This window comes from Manis pentadactyla, chromosome 11, assembly GCF_030020395.1.
Source record: "Manis pentadactyla isolate mManPen7 chromosome 11, mManPen7.hap1, whole genome shotgun sequence".
Lineage (NCBI taxonomy): Eukaryota > Metazoa > Chordata > Mammalia > Pholidota > Manidae > Manis > Manis pentadactyla.
In genome coordinates, this window is record NC_080029.1 from 26,536,604 (window position 1) to 26,564,299 (window position 27,696).

Here is a 27,696-nt window from a genome sequence, read left to right on the forward strand (position 1 = left end):
GTTATGCCAAAAAAGAGTAAAGTATTCAAATACTGACTGGGGACATGTCACAGGATCTTGAAGGGGCACCCCCAATGGCCAAATTTAAGACAATTTGAGAATAAAGATATGTATAACAGAGGTAGATTATAACTCCATTATGAAAAAGAAGAGAGTCCGTGAATCCGCACAGACAGAATACTGGTTTTCTATTGCTGCTATAACAAATTACCACACACAGAGCAGCTTAAACAACACAAATGTATCGTCTGATAGTTCTGTAGGTCAGAGGTCTAATCAAGGTACCAACAGGGCTACGTTCTTTTCTACAGACTGGGTAGGTCTACTTCCCTTCCTTTTCCAGCTTTTAGAGGCCACCCCCGTTCCTTGGCTTGTGTTCACCTTCCCCTGTCTTCCAAGCTGGGAAAGATAGGTCTGGTCCTTCTCACAGAGCATCAGTCCAATTCCTCTTCTGTCTCTTTCTTCTACTTTCAAGGACCCTTGAGTACATGGGGCCCACATGGAGAATCTCCTTATCTTAAGGTCAGCTGATTAGAAATCTGGTGAACACTATCTTAACGAAATGATCAAATTTGCTATCACCAATAATGCAATACAATGACTTCACATGTTTTCTAACATGCTACAGTGGGATACAACCTCACTAAATGATATTCCTGCAAAATGTTTAAACCTGAATCTAAACATGCAGAAACAATCAGACAAGCCCAAACTTAAGGATATCTGCAAAGCAACTAGGCTGGAATCTTTAAAGATGTCAGGATCAAGAAAGACACAGACAAAAAAAGTCTGGGAAATAGTTGTAGATTAAAAGACACTAAAGAAATATGACAACTAAATACAGTCTTTGAATCCTGGATTTTTAAAAAAGCAGCTATAAAGGACAAGGACAAAATTGGAACAATTAGGGAAATATGTATGGGGACTTTGTATTAGTTCAGAGTATGTTACCAATGACAGATTCTTGTGTGTCATCACTGTACTGTAGTTACACAGAGGATGCCCTTATTCTTAGGAGATATATGCTGAATAAATATTTAAACATAAATTCTCAAATGGTTCAGAGAAAGAGAGAAGCAAATATGATAAAATGTTAATAATCACCTAAAAACATAGGGAAAAAATATACATGCATTCATTGTACTATTCTTATAAGTTGCCAGAAGGTTTTTAAGTTTTCTAAATCGAATGTTCAGAATATGGAAAGAAAGTCAGGGCTTTTTGTTATGATAACTGTGATCACTGAAATCTCTGTTTTGGCACATGCAAAAGCCAAAGCATCATCAGCTGCTGGAGACCAGGGCTACAGCCATGCTCTGCCTGGCCTTCCCCTGTGCTGGTTTTGCAGCACCAGGCCATAGGGAATGATTACACAGTGATTACCTGGGGGCTGAGGGAGCAGGGGCAATAGTGAGAGAAGAGCATGTCTCTGGAGCAGAACTGCCACGGTTAAAATCCTGGCTCTACACCTCCTGCTTGTAATCACAAACAGGTTACTTGATTTCTCTATGCTTAGTTTCCCCACCTGCAAAATGGGGGTGAAAATAAAGGTACTTACCTCATAGGGGTGTTGTCAGCACTAAATGGGTTAATACATGTAAAGCTTTTAGAACACTTGTTGATAAACAGTAAAAATTTTCATTTAGTAAAAAAAGTAAATACATAGTAAAATATTAATACATAGTATACATACATAGTGAATTATACATTTTATATAAGCAAATTAAGAAATAAAAATGCTATTAATACTTTCTTCTACTTCTCCAATATAAAAGAAAAATGTAATTACCACTGTGCTCAGTGGCAGACCTGATTCTTATAGAATGCAAGCAATAAGCAGTGACCAGCTACTTGTAATCTGTATCAACTAACTGTAACCCAGTGCAGATACATTGAACAAGTTCCAAAAGGGGAATACAAGAAAGGTACAGTGAAATAACATAAAGCAAGTATAACTGCTGGATATTATAATTCACATTCATGTTTTGTGTCCAACAGCCTGTGTCCAATAGTGCTGATTATCAGTGTGTTAGACCACAGGTCATAAATTAGTACTCCAAGGGCCAAATCCAGCCTGCAGACATGGTCTGTTCATTCCCTGTGGTATTTTAAACATAAAATTGAGTTAGTTGCTAACCTTTTAAAATTTAAACAAGTCATATAAAAACCTAGATTACTGGGCTTCTCTTGAAAAATCTAGCAACCCTTGGCTTGCTGTCCCATGGCAAGAATTAAATGGAGACTTGCAACTGTAAACTGAACCTGCCCAGCTGCCCAAGAAAGAAAACCACCCTATCCATGTTTCCTTCCAAATAAAAACAAGAGGCAGGACATGGTCCTACTAGCAAACTACCCAACATCCTATGCCTGAGCCTCTGAATAAGCGTCGCATCAACTCTACCATGAGACTGCAGAATTTCTTCTTCTCCAACCACTCACGTGTATCTCAGGAGGCAATCTGAAGTGCTGAGATCCCTGGCAAGCTCCAGGACTGACAGTAGCAGAGTAATAAAAACAAGGAACCAATAATCTAACTGTCAGCACAGAAGCACATAGGGAGTGCTGACACGCCATAAGAGGTTTGATCAAAAATAGCATGGGAAACTAGAATGAAGATAAAACTGATGTTTTTGACTTTTAGAATACAAGAATAACCATTTCAATGGCAAATGTAGTATAGCTTTGCTCTGTCAGAAAATGAGGTCTATACCTGTTCTGATGCATATGGTGACCACTAGCCTCAGTTAACTACTAAGCACTTGAAATGTGACTGTGACAGAAGAATTGAAGTTTTTATTTCATTTAACTTTAATTAACTTAAATTAAAATTTTAAAACTGATACTAGATTTAGTTATTGGAAAACTTGTTGGGAACAACTTGAGTGTATGTACTTACTTTTTCAACTGTAACATTTTATGAAATTTAAATACTGATCAAACACTTCCAATGAAAATTTTATACCATAATAGAGATGTGCTCTAACTGAAATACATACCGGATGTAAAATGTCTTAATGATTTTTCTATATTGAGTAAATGTGGAAATGGTATTTTGGATTAAACAAAATACAGTATTAAAACTAATTTCACCTGTTTCTGTTTACTTTTTTAAGGCTACTGGAAAATTTACATATATAGCTTGTATCATATTTCTATTGGACAGTGTTAATCTATACAAATGCAAACTTGTGAAACTGACACATTCAGACGCAAATTATAAAATGATACTTCATTCTAGGAAAAGATTACTTTAAACTGAAAATACCTCTGCTGCCTCTAGAATATAATCTCATTTACATGTTTGAAGCATATACAATTCTGAAAAAAAACACGTTTTTAGTGAGGAAAAAAATATGTTCCTGGAATATTTCTCAAATAATACAGATGAAGTAATATATAAACAGTGAATTCAATGAGACATTTAATAGATAACAGAAAAAAAAGGTTGGCATCTAACATTCTAGGATCAACAGAAGAGAGCTAATGCCCCAGAAACTCTTCTCAAGGGGAATTAATCATAGGATTATGATCTGAGCAGATCTATGTCAGCTATTTAAGACAGCCAAAAAAAAAAAAAACAGACCAAGAGTGTTGAACAATTCAGAATAAAAATCTGAAGCAGCAACTAGAAAAACTTATTTAAATTGTTCTTTTTATAAAGGAAGGTGAAGGAAATCATTAAACCTCAAGGAATTGGGAAGATAATAGAAAATTCAAAAACAGAATTTAAGGAAAAAGTTAGTTGCTTTTTCTTTATTCATAGGAATTTGTAAAGGAAAAAAAAACTTAAAATAATGATTGCTTAAATAATGGGGTGCTTATATTGATGGATATGAATTTCCAATAAATGTTAGGCATTCTAAAAAAAGAAGGGTCTGCAACATAGATTATATGACAAGCATACCAATAGAAGTATGTTTTGGGAGAGATTATTTACTTCTGTTGTTTTTACCCACATTGAATGTTTGACTCCAATCATATTTAGAGGGAGTTTCTCCACAAATGTTAGCAGATCTCTAGTTACTTAGACTTCAGAAAACATGAATGAGCCATTTCCCTTCAAGTGGTAACCTAACAACTTGCTGAGGGGATTAGAACACAAGAACCCTCGGGGATGGAGGAGGATTCAAATCCCAGAAGCAGGTGCTCACAGTCCTCTCAACTCCTGGCTTATTATGGGGCAAGGGAAGACCTTAAAGTCTATTCAAAGTACAGCTGATCCTGTTCAACAAGTAAACAGTACAAGTTTTGATTGCCTACTATATGCCAATCATTAAATGATCTCATTTAATTCTCACGATGCCTGTAAGGTAGCTATTATCTCTATTTTCTACAATAAAATGGGTTAAAACAGTTAAAGTGATTAGCCCAACATTCACAGCTAGCAAATGCTAAGGCTGGGATTTGAACCAATGGCTGAGAACCCATGGACAGGTTCTTTCCACTATATCCCATGGCAGTACTATAACCTCTGAAGATAGTTACAGGCTAACTCCAGGATTCAGAGCACTGCTTAAAATCAGAGGTGTGGAGAGAAATGAAATTGAGAATAGAAAAGCAATAGAGAAAATAAGGAAAATTAAGAGTTGGCTCTCTAAAGCAATCATCAAAATTGACAAACTTTAGCTAAATTGACTAAGGAAAAAGAGGAAAGATTCCAATTACTAAAATCAGAAATGAAAGTGGGGACATTACTACTGACCTTACAGAAATAAAAAGGATTATAAAAGAATATAATGAACAAAATGTATGCCAACAAATCAGATAAACTAAATAAAATGGACAGAAACCTAAAAACATACAAAGTACCAAAACTGACTTAATTAGAAATAGAAAATATGAATAGACCTGTAACAATTACAGGTTGAATCAATAATCAAAAACTCCCAACAAAAAAAAAAGGCCTTGATGGCTTCACTGGTGAGTTCTATCAAACATTTAAAGAATTAACACTAATCCTTCTTTAACGCTTACAGAAGAGGGATCTTATTCCATGAGGCCAGCATTGCTCTGCAAAGCCAGATAAAGGCATCACAAGAAAACTACAGACCAATATCCCTTATGAATATAGATACAAACATCCTCAACAAATACCAGCAAACCAAATCCAGCAGCATATTAGAAGGGTTAAATACCATGACCAAATGAGATTTACCTCAGGTATGCATGGGTATTTCAATATATAAAAGTCAATCAATGTAATACACCACACCTATAGAATGAAGAAAAACACAGAATCATCTCAATTGATGGAGAAAAAGCATTTGATAAAATTCAACACCCTTGCATAATAAAAACACTCAACAAAAGAATAGGAGGGACTATCCTCAACATAATAAAGGGCATTAATGAAAAACCCACAGATAACATCATACTGAACAGTGAAAGACTGAAAACTTTCCCCCTAAAATGCCCACTTTCACTACTTCTATTCAAAATTGCACTGGAAGTTCTAGCCAGAGCAATTAGGCAAGAAAAAGAAATAAAAGGCATCCATGTTGGAAAGGGAAAAGTAAAATGTCTATTTGTAGAAGATATGATTTTGTTTATAGACAATCCAAAGAATACACACACACACACAAAAAAAAAAAACTACAGAGCTAATAAATTAGTTCAGCAAGGTTTCAGGATACAAGATCGATATACAAAAATCAATTGTATTTATATACACTGGCAATGAACAACCCAAAAATGAAGTTGAGGAAACAATTCCATTTATAATAGTGTCCAAAAGAATAAAATAAAATATTCAGGAACAAAGTTAACCAAGGAGCTACAATACTTGTACACTGAAAACTAAAAAACTTTGCTAAAGACATTAAAGAAGAGCTAAATAATGGAAAGACATCCCATGTTCATGGACCAGAAGCCTTAACACTGAGATGGCAATACTTTCAAAAGAGATTTACTGATTTAATATACTTCCTATCACAATCTGAACAGCCTTTTTTTGCAGAAATGAAAAAGCTAATCCAAAATTCATATGAAATTGCAAGAGACCCTGAATAGCCAAATGAATTTTGAAAAAGAAGAACAAAATTAAAGGACTCACACTTCCCAATTTTATACATTAGTACAAAGATACAGTAACCAAAACAATATGGTACTGGCATAAGGATAAATGTACAGATTAATGGAATATTAAGATCCCATAAATAAACCCATACATCTAGGGTCAACTTATTTTTCAAGAACAGTGCCAAAGATTATTCAATAGGAAAAGAATAGTCTCTTCAATCAATCATGCTGGGACAACTGTATATCCACATGCAAATGAGTGAAAGGGGACCCTTATCTCACATTACATAAAAAACTTAAAATGGATCAAAGACCATAAATATAAGAGGTTAAACTATAAAACTCCTAGAAAAAAGCATAGGGATCATGACCTTGGGTTAGGCAATGGTTTCTTAGGTATGATACCAAAAGCATAAGCAACAAAAGAAAAAACAGATAAATTGGATGTCACCAAAATAAACAACTCTGCTCATGAAAGAATACTATCAAGAGAGTGAAAAGACAAAGAACAGGAAAAAGTATTTGGAAATCATATGTCTGATAAGGGCCTAGTATCCAGAATGAATAAACAATTCTTACAACTCGACAACAAAAAGGCAAGCAAACATACTAAAAAATAGGCAAAGGCCTTGAATAGACAATTCTCCAAAGAAGATATGCAAATGGCCAAAAAACACATGAAAAAATGCTCAATGTCATGAGTCCTAGAGAACTGCAAATCAAAACCACCCTAAGATACTACTTCACACCCATTAATATGCTATAATCTAAAAATCAAAGGATAACAAATGTTTTCATGAGGATGGAGAAATTGGAACTCTCACACATTGTTGGTGGGAATGTAAAATTATGCAGTCACTGTGGAAAATCCTTTGGCAGTTCCATAATAAATTAAACACAGAACTACCATATGACCTATCAATTCCATTCCTAGGCATGTACCAAAAGAAATGAAAACAGCTGTTCCCTATCTAAAAACTTGTACATGAATGTTCATAGCAGCACTATTTACAACAGCCATAAGGTGGAAACAACCATCTATCAACTGAAGAATGGATAAACAGAATGTGGTATATCCATACAAGAGGATATTGTTCAGCAACAAAAAGAAATCCAGTACTGATGTAGGCTACAAAATGGATGAACCTTGAAAACATTACTGTAAGTGAAAGAAGCCAAACACAAAAGGCTACATATTGTATAAGTGCATTTACATGACATATCCAGTTTAGGCACATCCTTAGAGACAGAAACTAGATCAATGGTCACCAGAAGTTGGGCTAAGAAGGCATAGGAAGTGACTGCTTGATGGGTACACAGTTTAAGATGATGAAAATGTTCTGGAACTAGATTGTGGTGATGGTTGCACAACACTGTTAATATACTAAATGCCACCGAGTTGTACACTCTAAAATGGTTAAAATGGTAAATTCTGTTACGTGTATTTTACAATTCAAAAACTAATAAATACATGTACACATAATTCTGAAAAAAGAATTTAGAGGAAAATAACTTAATACACAGAAAACAATTTAAGAAATCACAAACAATCCTTTCAAGTACAAAAATATCAATATATTTTTCTCATGATGAAGGCCATTTCCCTATCTAAATGTGATGATTTCTGCAAGACGAGGTTATCTGGGCCATGACCAGCCCTGCCCTCTAAGGGGAAGGTCACACCTACCTCCAATTACTCGAATATTGTTGTCCTTTGTCAGAATAGCCTCAGCATGGAATACCAAAACTGGAATTCTCCTGCAGCCTCCAGTCCACATGATACAGGGGTGGTCCCTACAATGGCAACAAAAGGCTTCATTAATTTACAGCTCAAAATCTGAACTAATGACTGAAGCAGAGTACTGTGGTTTGCTGCTTAGCAACCTTCCCCTCCTTCTAGAACAAGAATCCCAAATGTTCTCTGGGAAAGTATTCGTCTCCCATTCCTAGCCATGTGGTCTATTTAAGATTAATTTCCTCCCTGCTCCAGGCTTTAGCCAATCAGGGCCTTCTATCCCCCACTTACTGATTCAGGGAGGAGTACATAACCCAGCTGGAACCAGTGAGTGTCAGGAGATATGTTATGAGACCCTCTGAGAAAGCAATGCTTTCTTTCTCTTCTGTAACAGCTACAGGAGGAGAGAGAGCCTCTTGCCTTTGATAGTATAAGAGAATAAGGTCTGGAAGTACAATTGTGAGAGGAAAGCCTGGAGCTGTGGGGAAAGGGAGGAAGTCAGTGGGAGCCTGACAGACAGAATGAGAAAAATGAGATCCTGAGCGGCAAACACGGAGTTGCAAAATCAAGGCTTTCCTAAACATGATTAATAAATTCCCTTTATTTAGGAAATTTTGTTTTAGTCCCCAGCACACATAAAGAATCCTAACTAATATATTCACAATAATTTATATACCCCTTTTACACCTGGCAGTCCCCTTTTAACCCAGTTTGATGACTCACCCTAAAATTCTGAGCTCGGAACCCTAAATTAACACAAGTACTCCAACTAAAATCACATATTGTAAAACAAGCCTATACTAAATGGAACAATAGATATTTTCCTCCAGAAAAGGATCTGACTTTATTCTCTTTCCCTATCCTCAGGAAGTTTCTGTTTAATCAACCTTAAACAGACGTATATTTACTCACAGATTAGGAAAATCTTCAACCTCCTTAGTGAAGGAAGGTAGAAAGAGAAGGAAGTGACCTGAGTTCCCTACTGTGTGCTAGGAATTAAACAAAGAGCTTTCACATGTTATCTCAATCCTCTTTCCACACTATGAACTGAAGAGATGTCTCAGAGAGGATAAGTAGTTTACTCAAGGTCATACAGCAGTTAAGTAAAGGAATAGGTCTTTGAACTAAGTGTCTGTGCTCCTTCCATCTTCCTAATCACATTTCAGTGACGTTTTGTATATGGAACACCTTAAACTCAACCCTTTGGGAACATAAACTAATCATTTCCTTAAATGGAATATGATCCATTTAGCCAAGATTCAGACTGCTCTCAAAGGTTCTCATAACCACACCTCTTAACAAAGGCCATACCACAAATCTCAGGGCCAAGTCACACCCTCCCAACCCAAGTTTAAAAAGACCCACATTTGAATGCACAGGCTGCCAGACTACCAATCTTAGAAGTGAGGCAGCCTTTTAGACTTGGGGTGAGTTGCCAAAAGCATTGTATTAAGAAAATCAAAGAATACCATACCTAGGTTCATTTCCTGATTTCTACAAATGAAACATGAATTGTGGATAAAGTGAAGGTTCCTGTGGCCAGGATTCTCACCTGGCCCTGGTCGGCTAGCTCACTACACACGTGTGGACAATACATTGTTATTGACTCTATATAAAGAGCTCCGCCCAGCACTCTGCGCAACACAGTGGCATGGAGAACAGAGCCGAGGACAGAGGCCCAGACCAGCCTGCCGTACACACTTGCTCTGAGTGGACGGGATTTTAGGGATTGACCTGCCACCGTGGAAATAAAGTTGGGTACCCTTTCACCCCATGAATGTTCTACTGTCATTTCTTTGGTCATATTGAATCCATAGTGAACTTGTCTGGGGCTGAAACCCATTGGCAAGACATGGATGCTTACTGTTCTTTCTCTTTGAGTTGGATGGTGGTGCCCATTTGTGAGAAATGGTGTTTATAGGTGCATTTTGTAGCAAGGAGGATTTTTTTATAGTTTGCTTGTTTTTTAATTTTAAACATCTGTGAAATGTGGGCATGGGGCCTGATGATTCCTATGAGCAATTACAATTTAATTTTTCTACCATATCTCTAAGTAAGAGGGTAGAGGAAAAAATAGGCAGCCTAAACTACAAAGCCGTAGACAGAAACTTTGGAAACTATCCAAAGTTCCTTGTCAATCTAGCACTAGCTACAAACTGGCACCACTGTGCTTTAGCACTTACAAACAATGGATTAATGCTCCGAGTTAAAAATGCCTGACAAGTCGGCAACACAATAGACAGATGCACAGCTGAGCGGAGTCAAGGCCCTAACTACACCATCTGTGGGGAGCCAAAGCCCTGACACAGAAATCTTTTCATTTACCACCTATGAGAGAAAAGAGGTGGCAAATTATTAGTTCAGCTAAAAAGCACTTAAGGCAGATGCCACATTGTCATTAAGAGCATGCTCCCACCAGGTGGTGCTAAAGGGAAAAGATTCAAAAGGATTAGGAAACTGAAAAATTGGGACTTGAAATTTTCATTCACACCAGAAACCGGTATGTAACAAGAAAATATGCTTTTATAAGGCATGAAAGAGCAATGGATTTGGGAGATTCATTACTGAAGTAGATCAGTTTTATGGTTCATTGTATTGAAAACCTAAGAACATTTTGATTCTTAAGAAGCAATTTCATGAGAAATATGTATGATTTACTCCTGGGATCCAGCCTACACAACTCAAAGCTTCTATGTCTTACTCATACGAGGGCCCCTGCTGGAAATGCCTTCCCCACTTCTCTCTGTTCATCTAATCCCACTCTCCAAGCGCCAGCGGCTCTCACCACCTCCCTGGAGCATCCCCAGCTCCTCGAACCCAAAGCAATGCCTTCTTTCTCTGAACTCCTGTGGCACCACTGTAGAATCATTTGTTGACCTTTTTTTTCCCTGTGTATTTGTTGATGATCCTTTTAATTGTTATAAAGCCAACTTTCATGATAGGAATTAAAGTTACTGTTTTTTTAGTGACTAAAGAAACCTTGGATCAAATTGTTTTATTAAAGTTTCTACATCAATGTATAATTTTGTTCATAATATACCCAAGCAAAATACAGAAAAAGAACCCCTCTACATTTACAATTTGAAGTAATACCATGCAAAACAAGGACTGCCTGGACAGTTTCCAACCCTATTTCAAGGATTAAAAGTCATTCCTACTTTAAACCAGCCTTGGGATCTGAGCAGATCTAGCCGATATCCATAAATATACATTTTTGAATCAAATCAACAACCTTAGATGATTTAAGGAGTTCTAACTTCCAAAACTTTAGAAATGTAAGCATATTACTCCAACTGTAGACAAGATTGACTTAAGGTTCCTAATTATGAAACAAGTATCCAGTAGACAAGACACAAGCTGATGGAACATTAAAAGTCAAAATCAACAGTAGGAGTTTGAAAGGACAAAGGGTAAAAGGTCCATAAATTTGGATTGGAGCAAGGAAGGGAGGTGGAATAACCCCTGTATTTTCACTAACTTCTACTAGAAATTTTGTGTTTCTTAATTATGAATACAGGCAACAAAGCACAGTTTTAGCATTATCTGTGCCATTGACTCTATTTGCAATTACAAATTTTTTTTACACCATATTAGTTGTTGCGGCTGTCTCAAAAAATCACTTACATTTATCACTACTTCTAAGTTATAGTAGTTATAATTATTAAACTTGCCACTAGATCACCTGTGATCACAGTCTTCTTCATCTCATCTGATGAGGCTGGATGATTTGGCAATGCTCCCCCAAGCAATCATTCAGCTACCAAATGGGACGTCTCAGAGCAGGGATCCAGACATCTATGATTTTCCCAATGTTCCCCACTTAATAAGTGTTAATCAAAGACCACCCCACAGTGTGATGGTCTTATGCAAACTATGCAAAAACAGTCTTCATGCTGCTGTCTTTAGAAAATAAAATTTAACTTTCCCACGTTTTACATGCATGATGATCTTGCTATTTAATGTATTAAATTTTAAAAAGCACATATTACTATATCATAAGTTTGGTTCCTTCAGTTTTTAGTAACTGTATTTCAAAGTAATTGGCATCCTTGTAATGATATGTATTTTACTCTAAGCACTTAAAATATTCTAATAAGGGATCCACAGTATGAAAAAGGTTAAGAACTCCTGATTAAAGGTGATCTAAAAGCATAGTCTCCATTTATTCATTCAGTCAGTCATTCAGTTGGCAACTATTTACTGAGTACCTCCTATAACATAAGGTTGACCCATCTGAAATTGTCAATATTTGACTGTTTTTCACCTACCAAAATGACAACTTCACATAGTTCAACTTAATACTTGTTGGGCCCAACCTATAAGCTCATTAATAAAAGAAATAGTCATGGAATAAAAGAATGATCTTGAAATCAGAAAGACCCATGTTTAACTTATGCTTGGGGAAGAAGTTAAAATTGTTGTGAAATGGGTATGAGGCAGCACATAGAAAGCAAAAAGACACAAGAAAGCAATGACCAGAGAGAATTATCCATTTAATTATCGTGAACAATGACCCAAATACAATGTCAAATCTCTATTATTTTCTTTGACCTAACAGTGATGAGAAGACTTTCCCTAAACCCTTATTATTGCTTCAATATGTTTTTTCAAATTACATTAATGTAATCTACTTTATAGTAAGAAATGCATTTTAAATTCAATATTAAAGCCAGTAAGGAATAATGCCTTAACATTTGTATGGCACTTAGTCATTTTAAAGTAATATCCTACATATCATTGTACTTGATCCTAACCATACTCCCAAGCCTGGGAGATAGTATTTTCACTTTTCGGTTGCATAGCACACACATATCCAAGAGGACTAAAAGAGAATCTTAAAAACTAATTTTAACTTAAAGGCAGACTCTTTGTTCTCTGTGTCAAGTAATAATGTTGAAAGAGGCAAAAGAGCAAAGTGCTTCAAAATCCAGGAAAACTAGGTCTGAATCTCAATTCATCACTTCCTCTTCATGTCTCCCTGAGAAGTTCTTTGATATTTATGAGGCTGAGCTTAATAAAGTGGGAGTAATAACATCTTCAGGTTAAATGAGATACAGCAGTTAAGGCCCTTACCATCATCTATTGCAGTTATACTTATTATCATTAATTTTAATATTGTGAGAATCCAGCAATCAAGAAACTTGACTCTTACCTAAAAGGGCTCAAGAAAGCAACGTGGTTCAATAGACACAGCACAGGCTATAGAATTCTAACGTCCTGCCCCACAGTTACTCTGGTAAGTTATTTGACGTCTCTATATTATCATCATTCTATCACTGTAAAGGCTTTTGAGAAAATAACATAACCAAAGTCAACAGTTTGGAAACCCACTTTTCTTCAATACCTACAAATCTCATAATCTCCCACGCTAGGAGCCCTGATCAAGAGTTCACTAAGAGCTACTACCTACAAAATCTTAAGCCAATATTCACTCAGTGTTCACTCAGAGCCCAGAAACAGAGTTATCTCTGTTGAGATAGCTGATGGCAACAGAATAATAAGATCTTGAATTAGATCATGGATAAAAACTAACACCAGAGTCAGACAATATCAAAGCAAGGATACTGGGTAAAAGGGGATACGAGTAAAAGGAAACTATTTTCCATCTTAAAGGAAAAAGGTCAAAAGCAGGCTTGCTATTACTTACTCTTGGCTTACCACCTCCTCATCCTCTGAGGATGATGCTGTTTCCTCCAGGTCCCGGGCTATCACGACTGGCATTTCCTTTAGGGTTTGTCATGCAGTCAGCAGATGGGTGCCTGAGAGATCTTTCCTTGCAGATTCACTGGATCAAACACTTTGGGTGGCACAGATTCCTGCAAAAAAGCCAAATGCTGTTGCCAATTTATTATTTCTGTGATTTTACAAGTAATGAAAATGAATATTCACCTAAATGTTGCCTAACCTCAAGAAGCCTACCTTGTATCACAGCACCTCACAGATGCCACAAAAATCAAGATCTTTAAAAAAAATCCTGTCTATCCTCCTTGTATTTGAAAAGCTGTTATTATAATTTCTCATTTTTCTTTTATATACTTATCTAACATGCACCAAATGGGTAAACTTACTTAACTTTTTGTAAAGTCTGAGGTAGGTGGTTGACTGCCTAAAACATAGATTCCTTGCTAGAAAAACCTAACTTGGACTAAAAACAAAAACTCAAGATTGAAGATCCTTGCAAATATTTCTTTACACTATGAGAAATACACACAGGTAAAATACCCTCATGTTTCCACTAAACATTTTCAACAACTGAACCAAAAGACTAATAATACATTCTCCTGAATCAAGGTCATAAATAGCTGGGGAAACAAAACGCTGTCCTTCTAAACACTCTCAAAAAATTATTACCCCTTACTAAAAATTACAATGATCTGAATCTCAGACATTAAAGTTAGGTTACTTCTAACGTAAAATATTTTTCATAAGGAAAAAAGTACTTGTTTGTTGTGTGAGGATGGAATAGAAATTACACATAAATAAAATGTCTAAGTGACCATAGTCCCATTACTCATTTGATGTCAACCTTTCAAAGCGTATATTTCTATGCATTCATACATATGATAAGATCATAGAACCAAAAAAAAAAAAAAAAAGCAAATCCCTAATGGATCTTCAGCGAAATGGGCAATATCTAACAACCTCAAAGGCGTTGTTTCGAGGATTGCCAATGGGATTTCTCGATCTTTCCCCAAATGTTGGGAAGTCCTTTACGTGAAAACAAACAAAACCTCCAAGCAAGGAAGAGACAGATGCCAAACTGTCCGCGGCTGCCGGCAGAGCAAGAGATAGGGCGGTCGGAAGAAGATTAAGGACACTCACCCCAGAAGCGTTCTCGCCCTTAAGGGATCACCTCTCAGCCCCACCTCCGGCTAGCCCCAATCCCGGGTAGGTCGTCAGATGCTCCCTACGGGAAGGACAGGGGAGACTCAGCCCGGCGCGCCCGGAAGCCACAGCGGTTCCCGGACGCAGGGAAGTGCAGCGGAGGGCGCCGCCCGGACGCGGGAGCTCACCTCCCTCGGGCAGGGAGCGCGCCGGCGCGGGCGGTTACCTGTCTCATCTTCCCCTGGCTCGGGGCAGGCAGGCGGGCACCGCGCTCTGCGCCTACCTCGCTCCTCCTCCCCTGCCAGGCTCACTGCCGCCGCAGACGGCTGCTTCCCCCGTTACTACAACAACCAACAAGCAACCGCCCGCTCGGAGCCACTGCGCAGGCGCTTGCCGCCAGGCGCGGACAACGCTCGGCTTAGGGCGCGGACCAATGTCGTCACTGCGGCGCAGCGTGCAGAGTCCCGCTCTCGGCAGAAACCTTGAGTTTTTCCCTCTCTTTTATCCTTCGCCCCGCTCAACAGGAGGGTTCACTGCGCGAGCTGCGTACAGAGGATGAGACTTGGGGAGCGGCAACCCCTGATTGGCAGTAAAGGGGTTCACGCCCCATCTCCAGCTCGACCAGAACCGGAACAACCAATCAGAGCGAGGACTGATGTAAACGACCCAATCCTGGAGCCGGGCTGAGGGCGTGGGCGGGGACAAATGGCTCACGTGGACCCTGGGCCGCAGCTGTCTTGGGGAGCTTGTAAGCCGCCAGGGCTGCTGTGCTTCGGGTCTGGTCACCAGATAAGCAGAGTGGTGGGGAGAAAAGAGAGGTAGGTGTCCGTGTGGCATCTGATTGAGAGGACTCGGGGAATCTGGAAAAATGGAGGTGGGATAGAAGGAAGGTACCTGGGAGGCAACCTTTTGGGGGACAAGGAGTTCGAGAGACCGTAAGCAGGGGATGGTAGGACTAGGAAAATGAAGACGGCTTGGTAGGTTCGGGGAACGAATGAATGAATGAACTAATGAGCGGCTACTATGAACCTAGCATGGGGCAAGGAACCTTAACTTTACCGTGTAGTTCTTACAATAACCCTTGAGATAGTATTTTTTAAATCCCCCATTTTGCAAGTGGGAAACCTAGACTGTAAAGTGTAAATGACTTGTCCAGGGTCACACAGCTACTGAATAGTAGGGCAAGGATAGGAACCTCTTTCTCCTGACTGTAATTTTAATTACACACCTTTGCTGGGCAAGGCCAGAACATAATTTAAGAATAGATGTGGGATAATTTAGGAGGCCCTACTTTAGGGAAATGGGGTTGAGAGATTGGTAGAGCAATTCAGAAAACTGCTCAGGCTCTGCCGTCAGCAGCTGTCTGTTGAGATTTCTAAGAGCTTCTGTGAAATGGGCGTGAATTCTGGAAAGGGGCCACGATTTGTGCAGGTTTTCTGATCCTGGGAGAAGAGAGCCTGTGTCTCCCATTGAGGGAGGATGAGAAAATAAAGTGAAGGATGGGGGGACTTAAGCCCATGCTGTAACTGCTTGCGATGTCTACCAGAGCCCTGTTCTCTCCGGACTTCAACAAAGTCCATTGTGATCCACCATCTCCTGAGGGATTCACCCTTCCTCTAGAGTTCTCTTTTGTTTGTTTTGGTGCTTAACACTGTCTTGGGCCATCGCTGACTTTAATATTGATTTCAGCTGGATAGTGTAGGGCCATGCTGAAACTTCTCCTATAGTGACAAAGGAAGGGATCATCCTCTCAGGCCCAAGAAGTCAGCCTGATAACAGATAAACCATAGGCCAAAAAGCCATAATAAAGATAGGAAGAAGTAATTTCATTATTAGCTTAATGGGTTTTATTTAAATCAAGTTGATTGAGATCGCTGCTCTGCAAGGGTTGATCTAAAATTTTTTTGTTAAACAAAAGGGCCTATGTAATTGTATTTTGTATACAACTTGAAGACAGAAGTGGATATGATATGCTTGTCTTCCTCAAAAATGGAAACTTCATCAAAGAGTAAGATATACTGCAATGTAAAGTACACCAGACTGCGGTTCATATCTCAGCATTGCTATGCATATGGTGTGTAACCTCAAGCAAATCACTTAACCCCTCTGTGCCAATCCTCATCTGTAAATGGAGATAGTAATAGTGCTGACCTACCTGGTTCAAGGATTAAATGACGTTTTGTTAGGTGCTTGGTCAGTGCATGGCATGTACAAGTGCCCAATAACTGTTAGCTACTATGATTTCTCTTGCAACCCAACACCAATATCACTGTTTCCTTCTCCATATGATTTTCTTGCTAGTTCTTAAGTCACAGCAGTTTATTTTTAACTTTTAGATGGTTCTTCTAGTTTATGGAGCATGGTATACCTGAGAACCAGAGTAGAGAAAATCTGAAGATGTAAATACTGCCCTCACACCATAGATTCCATGCAAATGTATAAGGCATCTGTGCACTTGGAAGGATCTGTTCTCAACAGCCAGATAGGTGTCTGTTAGATTTATAACCACCTCTGAGCCACTTTCATTACAAAGCAATGAATTAAAATACCAGGCTAGAAGTAAACATATGAGGACTGATTCCCGCCAAGAGAAAAGAGTTCTGGTTCAGTCTACTATTTTAGAAAAATCAGACAAAAATAAGTACTGTGCCACTTCCTGCAAAGTATACTGTTGTGTATAATTCACCACTATTAGCATGACTAAATAAGGAGACCAATCTCTGCAAGTCTTACACAGATCCATTTTATTACTTTATTACTTTATTTTATAAATTAAATATTGCTGTATTTATTGCTTTATAAATTTATTACTGCATAAATATTAGTATATTTACTACTTCATTATTATTTTGTACACCTTTTGTTCCCTTTCTTCTCTTCATTTCTCCTGCTGGGTTTGTCATTTCCACCCATTGCATTGTTTAGCCTCTTTCACCCTGAGTAAAGGTCAGCACACTTTGGTTTAGGGTAAAGATTCAAAGGCAGTGGACTAACCCTGTGAAGTAAGAGTAGTGTGTTAAGATAACTTGGGGGTAGAGAATCCTAGTGGACTGGAGAGGAATTAGTGGTTGACCAAATAAGCTTAGTACAGCACTGAGGAGTGGTTCACAGGTTAACTACAGAAATAAGACAATTTATGGTTGAAGTGGACTGACTGCCTGTTGACTCCTGATGTGGCCTTTGTTTCCAAGGCAAAAAGCCCTCTCAGGTTTGAGAGAAGTCATGAGCCGTTTCCTGAATGTGTTACGAAGCTGGCTGGTTATGGTGTCCATCATAGCCATGGGGAACACACTGCAGAGCTTCCGAGACCACACGTTTCTCTATGAAAAACTCTACACCGGCAAGCCAAACCTTGGTAAGAAGTCCCACAACTGTATCCTGCGTAGGAGTGGCCTCGGTTCCTAGGCCAGGCTGTGCATCTCAGGAACCCAGGAAATTAAAAACAAAGAACAGGTGCCCTTTTCCTTCTCCGAATTTAATTACTGAAACTTTCATCCCCATCATGGGGCCCAGGAATCTGTGTTTTAATCACTTCCCAGATGATTCTAGCACTGCCTGATCTAGCCTTTAGCAGCCACTGGAGTAATAGACTATGGATAGCCCCTCGGCCCCTCTTTCCTCCAAGCTTCTCTGAGTGCTTTTTCATTCATTTTACACTGCCCTAGGCAATTAGCCTATACAAAACACAGGACAAGGGCAAGTGAGGAAGTAGTTACTTGGTGACCCTGTGATGCCCCATTAAAAAGCTACAAAGATTTTCATGTTATCTCAACCTTCTTCTGAAATCAGGTCATGCCACACATGGTTTATATTCTATGTTGCAGATGAAGTTATTAATCCAAGGTCTTCCCAAACTCTTGGCATAGTCCCTGAGAAAATATCCAAAATCTCGCCAAGTTGGTCTTCCAAAATGAAACTTAGAAGGCCCATGGTAGCCTTGCCCAGTTTCTGAGCCTTCTGCTGAGAGTAGTTTCACATTTCTGCTTGCACTTCTGTGCACTGCTGTGTGGGATAGCTTGAGCTGCAGCACCTTTCGCAGCAGCTGACAATTCTGTGTCACATTTATAGCTAACCCAGATTCAGGCTCTGACCTAGCTCATTTTTCTGCAACATTTGGGTATAAAATGAAACTAAGTAGGCTAAGGCTAATTTTGAACGAAGCTCAGATAACAATATGAGTAAAAAACCTGGAAAAGTGGGCAGGACAGTTCTACTTTACACCTTCAAATGCTGCCTGATCTCAGATGATCCAGGAACTGTGTAGAGATTCACAGGATTTGACAGGTTATCTGGTCTAGCCATTCAAATTTAAAGTTGAGACAGAAAAGCCCAGGAGTCAGTCACTGATGTGCTAAAGGACATACAGCTGAGCAGAAGTGGTGTGTGTGTGTCACTGACGTGCTAAAGGACATACAGCTGAGCAGAAGTGGTGTGTGTGTGTGTGTGTGTGTGTCCAGCCCAGAGGTACACTGCCTCCTCCCTTGTGATGTGGGGGCCACCGTGTTCCTGTGCTGATCACAGCAGTGTTCCACAGCATACCACAGAATTTCACCTGATGTCTAATCTGGTTAGGGTTGATAAAATATTTCCACTTTCACATCCCACTAACTGGAGAAATGTCCTCAGTCTTTTCATTAGAAAAGCTATCAAGTTGGTTTATAAGGAATGTAGTCTTCTGGGGCTCACTGCTGGATATACGGAATTTTTTCTCACTTTACTACCATCCAAAGATTGTGAAATTGGTATCACTGGTTTTACAAAGGATGGGAAATCCTTAAAGGCCAAGTAAACATTAATAGACCTATCAGTCGTCAGTCTTCTCCTTTGAATTTTCTCTTACTCATAGTAAAGAAAGTGTCTACTTTCACTGTTTGGGCATTCCTGACTATAGGATGCCTTAGATCAATAGCTGTACATTACAATCACCCAGAAAGGGAGTTTTTAAAAAATGTTTATCCCAGGGCCCACCTCCAAAGAGTATGATTTAATTGGTCTAGTACCCAGATTGTGGTAATTTTATAAAACTTTTCCAGTGATTTTAATAAACACCCAGGGTCAAGAAGCACTGTTATGGTAGAGTATGAACCACACTTTCAGGACAAGATGTTTAATAACAGCAGTGTTAGAACAAAGCCACTAAGAGCAGGGTGGCCTTGGCCAACACCAAAGAAGCAGTGCTTTGTTCCACTAGCAAGTGTGTGGAAAACCAACCCAGCTTGGGCTTTGTTCAAATAATAGAGATCTGGATTCAGGAAAAGACTCAGGTCTCTTAAAGCCCAGTTGTGAGCATCTAGATAGGTGCCAGTATTCTGAGTTCTCCCCTGCATCAGCCTTGAAAGTCTGCTGACCTGCTAGGCATCTTGTATTGAAAGACCACTCTCTGAAACATTCTCCCAAATCTGTCCCCATCCCAGACTTCCTGGGCTTTTTACCACCACCAGTGTGGCTTCCAGAGCAGAGGCATAAACTACTATATCCCGGAGTAACTGCCTAAGTGGGCTCTTTGTTTGGTTTCTACCTGTGGAACGCATACTCCCCTCACTGCAACTGTAAACATTTGAAGAGGAGCTGAGCAGTTCTCATTCTGTATTTCCTTCTGGCTTCCATGTGCAGCACGAGAGCCTCTACTCTGCCTAGCCAAAGGGAGTTCAGCCTCAGCTCCCTGCGTGGAGTTTGGAGGGAACCCTGACCCTGCCCTCCCAACATTCTTGCTTCTGTCTTCTACACAGTGAATGGCCTCCAAGCTCGGACCTTTGGGATCTGGACGCTGCTCTCATCAGTGATCCGCTGCCTCTGTGCCGTAGACATCCACAACAAGACGTATGTAAGGGAAGGAAGACCTTCAGCATCCTTTTGTTGGAAATGGGGTGCTAGGCACACACACTGTGGTCCTCCCCTTGGAGACCTGTTAATTTTGATACATTAGCCTAGAATGTGGATAATAAAAGGTTATTGATTTCATTCCTTCCAGGCCTAAAAAACGTAATAGGCCTGACAGGTCTTTAAAGTTTGGAAATTCTTTGGAAATGAATGGCAAATGATCCAGTGGCTTGCATCATATCCCTCCACTCTTTTTCTAAAGAATCAGCCTTTCTTCTACTAAAGAAGTAGACTAGTGTGCTCTTTTTAGAGCAGCCACCCACACCTACCTTCTTCTCACATTCCTCCTTAGGAAGCAGGAATGAACAGAAATCACAATCCATGGAAAAAGAAACACAAGTAAACTGTTGTGTGCTTATGCAGAATCAGTAGGTGAGGGTGTAAGAAACCCAGGACTCCTGTATTCTGCCTCTATAGTGTACTCAGGACTAGAAGGCAACAATTGCAGACAGTCAGAGCCTCTTGTCTAGATAATGCAGTAACAGTGTTGGCCACTGGAGGGGACTCGAGCTTCCTTTTCAACAATCACCGTGGAAAGTTAGTTCAGGTCAGTGGGTGAGGCCGTCAAAATGCCAACTTCACACTAAAATATTTCCGTCTTAACTGAGCTTTCAGCATCTGGGGAAAAGAGGATGTAGTGATATTTATTGGGCCCTCTTTTTATGCCAAGAGCTTTCATCTACATGACCTTAATTAAGTCTAGCAGCTCTGGGAGGTAGTGATTTTCATTGTGATATTGCAGATCTATGTATTAGAGACCCAGTTAATTCAATCTAAGAAGACTGTGGAAATTGAAGTAGGGCTCAGATCTCCATTTTTATTTTTTTTATTTTTTTACACTTGGAACTGTGGTTTACTTGTTTTAGATTGACATGTATATTTGGAAGCAGTGTGGTTTAGTGTAAACAGTCTGGGCCCCAAGAATAAAAACAAGAAAATGAGCTCTAGCCTCAGTTCTGTTGGTAACTAGCATCATAGCAGCCAGTCCATTGTACCTTGTCTGCACCTCAGTCTCTCCATGTGTAAAGTGAGGTTAGTCCATCTGTTCTACCCCTCAGGGTGACTGGGAGTGAATAAGGATTGAATAATCATTTTAAAGACTTACCATAATGAAGGATTGTGCATAGGCATAAAAGGTCTTTCTTTCATTTGCTGTGCTTTTGGAATGAGCAAAGACAGTTCAAACTTACCTTTACCTCTATGATCCATTCATTTCCCCTTCTCCCAACACAGGACAGCTGCAAATGCTGACTTCAGTTGCCAACTATTTTTTAGCCTGGGACTTTGGTTCATACATTTCTGATGTGCACTCCGCTTCTATTCTTTCCCTATCTGGAAGCTCAAAATCAACTCCCATTTATTCACTATGTAAAAACCACATTTAAGATAGGGTTCCCTTCTGTGGAGGTGATGGCAGGAGAATGGGGTCAGGGTGGGATAAGGATGCTTTAACTGATAGCTGTTAATATTTTACTTCGTAGAAAAGCTCTGAAGCAAAAATGTCAAAAATGTTCAGATTTGATAGTTGCATAGGGGTAAATTATAGTACTATCTATATTTTTTTGTATGTTTGAAGTATTTCATAATTTAAAATTTCTCATAGTTAAAAAAAAAAGAGCTATCCCCAATCCAAGTAGTCAGTCATCGTGTAACTTTCCTCTTCTCCACCTCTTTGTCAAAGCTGAGGAACAGATTCCCTTCTCAGGAGGTTGTCACTGTGTATTCCATCTGACGATTTTCCTAGGCTAAGACACAAAATAACCCACCCACGTTGAAAGAACATCTAAAAGCCCCAGAGAGGTCCTTGCTGCTCCTTCCCTGTTCAGGCCCTTCATTCTGTGGCACCGATCATATGAGCACTGACCAGCCCCTGGCCAAACACCTGCCAGGTGGGCTTGGACTACAGAGTCAAGCCAGTTTGAGTAAGTAGAATCCATAAGCATGACTGATCCAAACGCCTCTGCCACCTAGGAGTCTGCTTTGTTAGAGCTGGCTTCACTACCTTGCTGAGACTTGGAGAACCATGAAGGGCCACCTCAAGGGGTTGTCCACCCCATTAGGGCTCCTCTTTGCTGCTGGACCCAAGACTCTGAACCATCCAAGGGACAGGCAGTTCTTCTAAGAAGGGTTCCCCTGTGAGTGAGCAAGACTCATGTATCCTTGTATCTATAGATGGACTAGGCTTGGAATGGCTTGGGCCCTGTCTCCAGGTTAACACTAGAAACTGTCAGTTTTGCCCAGGTAGAGAATAAAGTGATGTGATCAAGCAGACAGGTCTTTCTCAGAACCAAGTCCCCTTTTGCTTTACCACTCACTTTCTGGGTTTGTACTTGTACATACGGAGCCTGCCTGCTGCTTTCTCTCTGTACTGAGCAGTCCCTTCAGGTGCCGACTGTCTGCTCCCCTGCAGGCTCTACCATGTCACACTCTGGACCTTCCTGCTCGCCCTGGGGCACTTCCTCTCTGAGTTGTTTGTATATGGGACTGCGGCTCCCACGATTGGCGTCCTGGCACCCCTGATGGTAGCAAGTAAGCACCCAGCCGCCCCAGCTCCCCCACGGGAACTGTCTGAGCCCTCGGGTCACGCACAAGGGCCAACATCCAAGGGGTCAAGAAAGTTCTATGTTTATGTCAGCCACTAATCTTCCCTCTGTGTTTAAGGTTTCTCAATCCTGGGTATGCTAGTCGGGCTCCGGTACCTAGAAGCAGAACCCGTATCCAGACAGAAGAGAAACTGAGGCCAACATTACTACCCCCAGACATCATCTTCCACCTTGGCTGTCCTTTTCCTTTTTCCTCTCTGCTCTTTCATTTCTTTTATGCTCCATCGTCAGCTCCCTTATCCACTTCTAGCCTTTTACTTTTTTTTGTTTAAGAATTTTGAAGATAAGACATGTATACAGAAAAGTATATAACATGTATGTACAATTTAAAGAACCATTTAAAAGTGAATACTCTGTACTCTCATCCAGATCAAGAAATTGCCGGCACCTCCAAAGCCCTCCCTCAGTGTGCCCTTCCCCGGCAGCCTCCTGCTGGATCCCTTCTCCAGCTTCCTGCTTTTTTCCGTTTATTTTCATCCCTTGATTTGACTCGTGTGGTGGGAACATGTGAACTGTGAAACAAAGCTGCGGCCTCACCCAGAGCAGCTTCCACCAAGGGCTGCTTCAAGGGGTCGTCCACCCCACTGGGGCTCCTCTCTGCTGCTGGACCCAAGACTCTGAACCATCCGAGGGACAGGGAGTTCTTCAAAGAAGAGCTCCCCCGTGAGTGAGCATGACTCAAAAATCCTTGTATCTACAGATTGATCAGGGTTGGAAGAGTCTGGGCTGTTTTTAGACCTTCTGGTCAGCTGTATTTGTGTAACAAATTTTGTAATAAATAGAAAAACCCTCTGCTCTGATCAGTTCTTGTACTTTGACCTCCTCTAAGCCAGGAGCACTCCTGCCTTCCTCGGAGCCCTCGCACAGGAGAATCCCATCCAGTGGGCCAGGGCGGGGAGAACAGTCGAGACCCAGACAAGTCTGGCTGCCCTCAGCACCATCTGTCACTCGTTCCTGTCTCTTGAAATCAAATCTTCCTCCTCTCCTTCCCCACCTTCAAGATTCTGAGTTCCCAACTGAATAGTCAGGACCCTTTCTTGTTTTCTTCCTAAGGAAGAAACAGATTCTTGAGAAAGCAGAGGCAGAAAGCATGCCAGCTGCATGACCGTGAAAGGAGAACACTGAACGCCAGGGACAGATAATGTGCTGGAGTGGGTGGCTGCCTCCAGCACAACCCTGAGGGGCTCTGTGCTCCCTGTGCCCTCACACACAGCGTACAGACTCAGGAGCCCATTCATTTATTTCACAAGTATTTAATGAACACGTACTCCATGCCAGACACTAAGGAGAGAGAAATGACCCACCCAGGCAATATCCCTGCTCCTGTGGCCCTCACACTGTAGTCAAGGAAACATGATCAAGCCAGCCAGCCTATGAAAGAACAACTTCAGACAGTGGTAAGAACTCTAGAAAACAAGGTATTGAGATCAAGAACTTAGATGACCAGGAAAAGCCTCCCCTAGGAGGCGGGGGTCAAGCTGAGTCCTGACTGCCCTGGCAGCAGATGTCGTCAGATACAAGGCAGGCATTCAGGGCACAGGGAGCAGCAGCTGGGAGGCAGGACCCATCCTGTTCAAGGAGTAAGATCAGTGTAACTACAGTATGGTGAAGGGAGGAAGTGGAAGGTAGGAAATAGGTCAGAAAGGGAGGCAGGGGACTTGTCAGGGCATTGACAGGAAGCTTAAAATTGATACTGAGACGCATTTGCATTGGAAATTCTCTATCAGTTAAGGCTCTTTAAGGGAAAGGAACAAATCCCCTTAAAACTAGCTTAAACAACAAAGATAACATTGGCTCACAAAACTGAAAAGAGGATGACAGGCTTCAGGAATAGTCTGATCAGGACTCAGCTCCATCTCTGATTCTTTCAGCTCTGTCCTGCGTTAGCCTCATCCTCAGGCTGGCTTTCTTTTTATGGTGCAGCAATTCCAGGCCTTGCATTCCCACAATACTGCCCCTAGAACAGCAGCTCAGGAATATGAAGTGTCTTTGCTTTACTCACCAACTCCTGTAAGGAGGTAGTAAAAAAAGCAATGATCTTACAGAGAGATAACACTTGAGCACAGATCCACATGAAGCCCACCTAAGAAAGGAGGAGATGAAAGCATAGAAGATTTGGAATCTCAAGGCATGTACCATGGAAATAGTCCAGGTAAGTAACAGCAAGATCCCCAAGGACCTAAAGAGACGGTATACAGTGTTTAGCAGACAATCTGAATATTAGATTTAATAACCCAAACTTAGCTCCCTTCCCACATTTAAAGTAGAATTTGTAATGTTGTCTCCAGCTAATAATTGCCAACAGATAGGATGCCAGAATGCCACAGGCCCAGTGTAACTCTCTAGGAAAAGAAATGTACAGAGAGCTGACAGCAGCAGCATATCCAAGCAGTAGACACAGGATGAATGTGGTCAGGAACAGAGCAATGTCAGTAAACAGGACAGTTCAGAACAAAAAGGTGCCCGGAGCTGCAGATACTGAGAGTGTGGACTCTGGCCAGAGTAAGCCAGCACGTCGCTGGGGTGATCTTAGAGCAAACACTTGAGCCACCCTTTGAGGCAGAGCCAGAACCACAGTGTGCTCTCAGCAGTCACACACAGGTGACTCCACGTATACACAGCCCAGGAAACGGGGCAGGGTCACATGCTGGGCATGGAGAGCAGTCCCTGATGTGGGCCAGCAGGAACCTTCACAGCCTTCTCTTTAAAAAGCAAGGCACTAGTGTAGTGAATCTGTGTCAACAGAGGGCCACTTCTACAGATGGACACAAAAGCTGCTCTGGCAGCCCTTCCCCACACCGTCACTGTCCTCAGAAATATGCTCTGATAATCTCGTGGGGACTACACCATCTCTGCCCCAGGAAATGATAAGGCAGGCCTCTGAGAATTGTTCATTGCCTTAAAACATTCAAATAGGAAATACAAATTATTTTTAAAATAAAGCAATGGATTCGGTAAACATTTTGTTGACACATTTTAAGGGGCTTGAAGAGTAAACATTTTTCTTGCTATCAAAAAATAAGACTTTTCCACCTCTCATTTCCCCCACCAGAAGCGTGAACTTCTTTTCTTACATACAGAAAGTTCTTGTCTGTATACACACACACACACCCTTGCTCCCATCAGGAGGTGGCCCAAGCCCCTGAGCCCTGCTGCCAGCGCAGGCTGCTCCAGTATCCTGAGGCCCGCTCAGCGGCCACAGCCAACAGCACGGTGGTCATGATCATAGCTGCTCAACGCACAGCAGAAATTACCAAAATGTCTTATTTTCAGGACATATTCCCCAAGCCTTTGAGTAGACCCAGACAAGAGTCTAGGCAAGAGAGATCAGCTCAGGTTGGCTTAAAGGGAATCCCTTTAAGTTTAGAACGTTTGATGAAAGATTGCAGAAGGGGGTGCGGAGAGGGGTTGAGTATACAACTACTGTCCCCACCAGAGATGGGACACACTTTTGATTGATTCCACCCTGAGAAATCCAAAGCTGCTTCTGAGAGGAGAGGAAAGGGGCAGATGTAGAGGTGGCCCACGAAATGGGAATGGCATCTGCTGGAATTAAGGTTCGTTTTCACTGAAGGTTACAGGAAGTTGGCTGGGATTTCCCTCCCTCCAGAAAAAACACAGTTAAGCCAATGGCTGAGTTTTTCAGGGCCAAGTGTCCAGGTGAAGGCATCAGAGGCAACCATGACACACACACAAGTCCCCGGGCAAGGACTTCTTTTGTAGGAAAGAACTTCCCATTCCCAAATCAAGCTACCACATCACACACCCAGGCGGTTAACTCTCCCAAACCGTTTTCTCCACTGTGGGCACAACAAAGTTTTTGTCAAGTTTATTGATGTTTAGTTTGAGTGGCTCTTAGGAAGAGGGTTGAGACAGACGCCAGCATTAGGCCAGGAGAACTGAGGCCCGGGTTCTGGAGGGTTTGTTCTGAGGTGCTTTCTCTCCTACAGAACTAGAGCCCATCAGTCTGATGACCCAGGAGTGACCCTCATCCACAGCAGCTGACACGCCTTAGAATTGGGCTTCTAAGAGTCTTTAAGACACTAGAAAAAGTTAATATCTTGAATGAGCTTTCTTTTGTGGTAATTTCGCAGACTTTCTTCACGAGGGACGGAGGTGAAGAGGGAAGGGAAGGCACCAAGCCAGGACCGACTCCATTGGTCTCCACTGGCCTCTCCCAACACCAGCTCCCAGAACCTACAAGGGGGAGGGGCAGGAATGGACTCCGCAGGTGGTGGAAGGCGCGAGTTTCCCCAAGCAGACCATGCAAGCTCTTGAGTGGGTTCCAGAGGGCAGAGGCACTGCCGTCCAAGCCACAGATATTCCCACCAGTTCCCTCCAAAAGCTGCTCCAGCGAAGCCCTCGGTGCTGGTGGTGGGAGCTGTGCTGACTGAAGAGGTGGAGCATGTTCGCCATGGTCCCTGAGTCACCACCCCCTTTTTCTCTCAGAGATGCTCCTCAGACACACTGGTGGGGGCTTTACTGGTGGTACTGCTCTCCTCCTCCTGGAGTTTCTAGAAGGCAAAACAAGGCAGCCCTTTGGGTGAAGAAGTACTGGACTCTGGGTTGTTCCAGGCTGGAACAACTGCCTATTGGTGACTTTATAATCAGTTGGAAAAACAAGAGACAGAGGCC

General features: G+C 41.2%; 3 protein-coding genes across 24 annotated transcripts in view; 1 reads left to right on the top strand and 2 right to left on the bottom strand.

The window, feature by feature from the left end:
• TTLL5 (tubulin tyrosine ligase like 5) overlaps positions 1 to 15,090 on the bottom strand; it is a 277,550-nt gene extending 262,460 nt beyond the window's left edge. For 8 of the 14 annotated variants that reach the window (XR_008992440.1, XM_057488298.1, XM_057488297.1 and 5 more), the window contains exons 1-4: positions 14,805 to 15,090; positions 14,576 to 14,660; positions 13,401 to 13,569; positions 7,706 to 7,812 (exon numbers count right to left, since the gene is read on the bottom strand). Coding sequence is in view for 12 of the 14 variants with exons in the window: in XM_057488298.1 (XP_057344281.1) it covers positions 7,706 to 7,812; positions 13,401 to 13,474 (181 nt within the window). In the remaining 2 variants the exon portion in view is untranslated. Of the gene's footprint in view, positions 1 to 7,705; positions 7,813 to 13,400; positions 13,588 to 14,575; positions 14,661 to 14,766 lie in introns of those variants that run through there. The other 6 variants (XM_057488292.1, XM_057488291.1, XM_036913100.2 and 3 more) reach the window with 6 other exon arrangements.
• A 170-nt stretch (positions 15,091 to 15,260) lies between these two features.
• Positions 15,261 to 27,339, top strand: ERG28 (ergosterol biosynthesis 28 homolog). Of its 5 annotated transcripts, XM_036913121.2 has the most exons (5): positions 15,261 to 15,396; positions 17,770 to 17,933; positions 20,308 to 20,398; positions 22,869 to 22,987; positions 23,120 to 23,861. In XM_036913121.2, exons 1-5 carry the CDS (start codon positions 15,284 to 15,286, stop codon positions 23,194 to 23,196), a joined length of 564 nt encoding a protein of 187 aa, XP_036769016.2. In that variant the 5' UTR covers positions 15,261 to 15,283; the 3' UTR covers positions 23,197 to 23,861. The 5 variants fall into 5 exon arrangements, with proteins under 5 accessions (XP_036769016.2, XP_057344290.1, XP_057344291.1 ...); XM_057488307.1 differs by lacking the exons at positions 22,869 to 22,987; positions 23,120 to 23,861 and adding an exon at positions 27,156 to 27,339; XM_057488308.1 differs by lacking the exon at positions 22,869 to 22,987 and having other exon boundaries at positions 20,308 to 20,402; positions 23,431 to 23,861.
• Positions 26,875 to 27,696, bottom strand: part of FLVCR2 (FLVCR heme transporter 2) — a 54,711-nt gene continuing 53,889 nt past the window's right edge. For all 5 annotated transcript variants that reach the window (XM_057488303.1, XM_057488302.1, XM_036913114.2 and 2 more), the window contains one exon: positions 26,875 to 27,575. In XM_057488303.1, the coding sequence (XP_057344286.1) occupies positions 27,488 to 27,575 (88 nt within the window). In that variant the 3' untranslated portion in view covers positions 26,875 to 27,487. The remainder of the gene's footprint in view (positions 27,576 to 27,696) is intronic.

What these genes read in the sequence shown, in the direction of transcription:
- ERG28 (XM_057488306.1), top strand. Translation starts at nt 15,284, where the DNA reads ATGGCTCACGTGGACCCTGGGCCGCAGCTGTCTTGGGGAGCTTGTAAG. An exon ending in GTGGTGGGGAGAAAAGAGAG is followed by an intron (nt 15,397 to 17,769) that starts GTAGGTGTCCGT and finishes TTTGTTTCCAAG; the next exon opens with GCAAAAAGCCCTCTCAGGTT. An exon ending in CACCGGCAAGCCAAACCTTG is followed by an intron (nt 17,934 to 20,307) that starts GTAAGAAGTCCC and finishes TCTTCTACACAG; the next exon opens with TGAATGGCCTCCAAGCTCGG.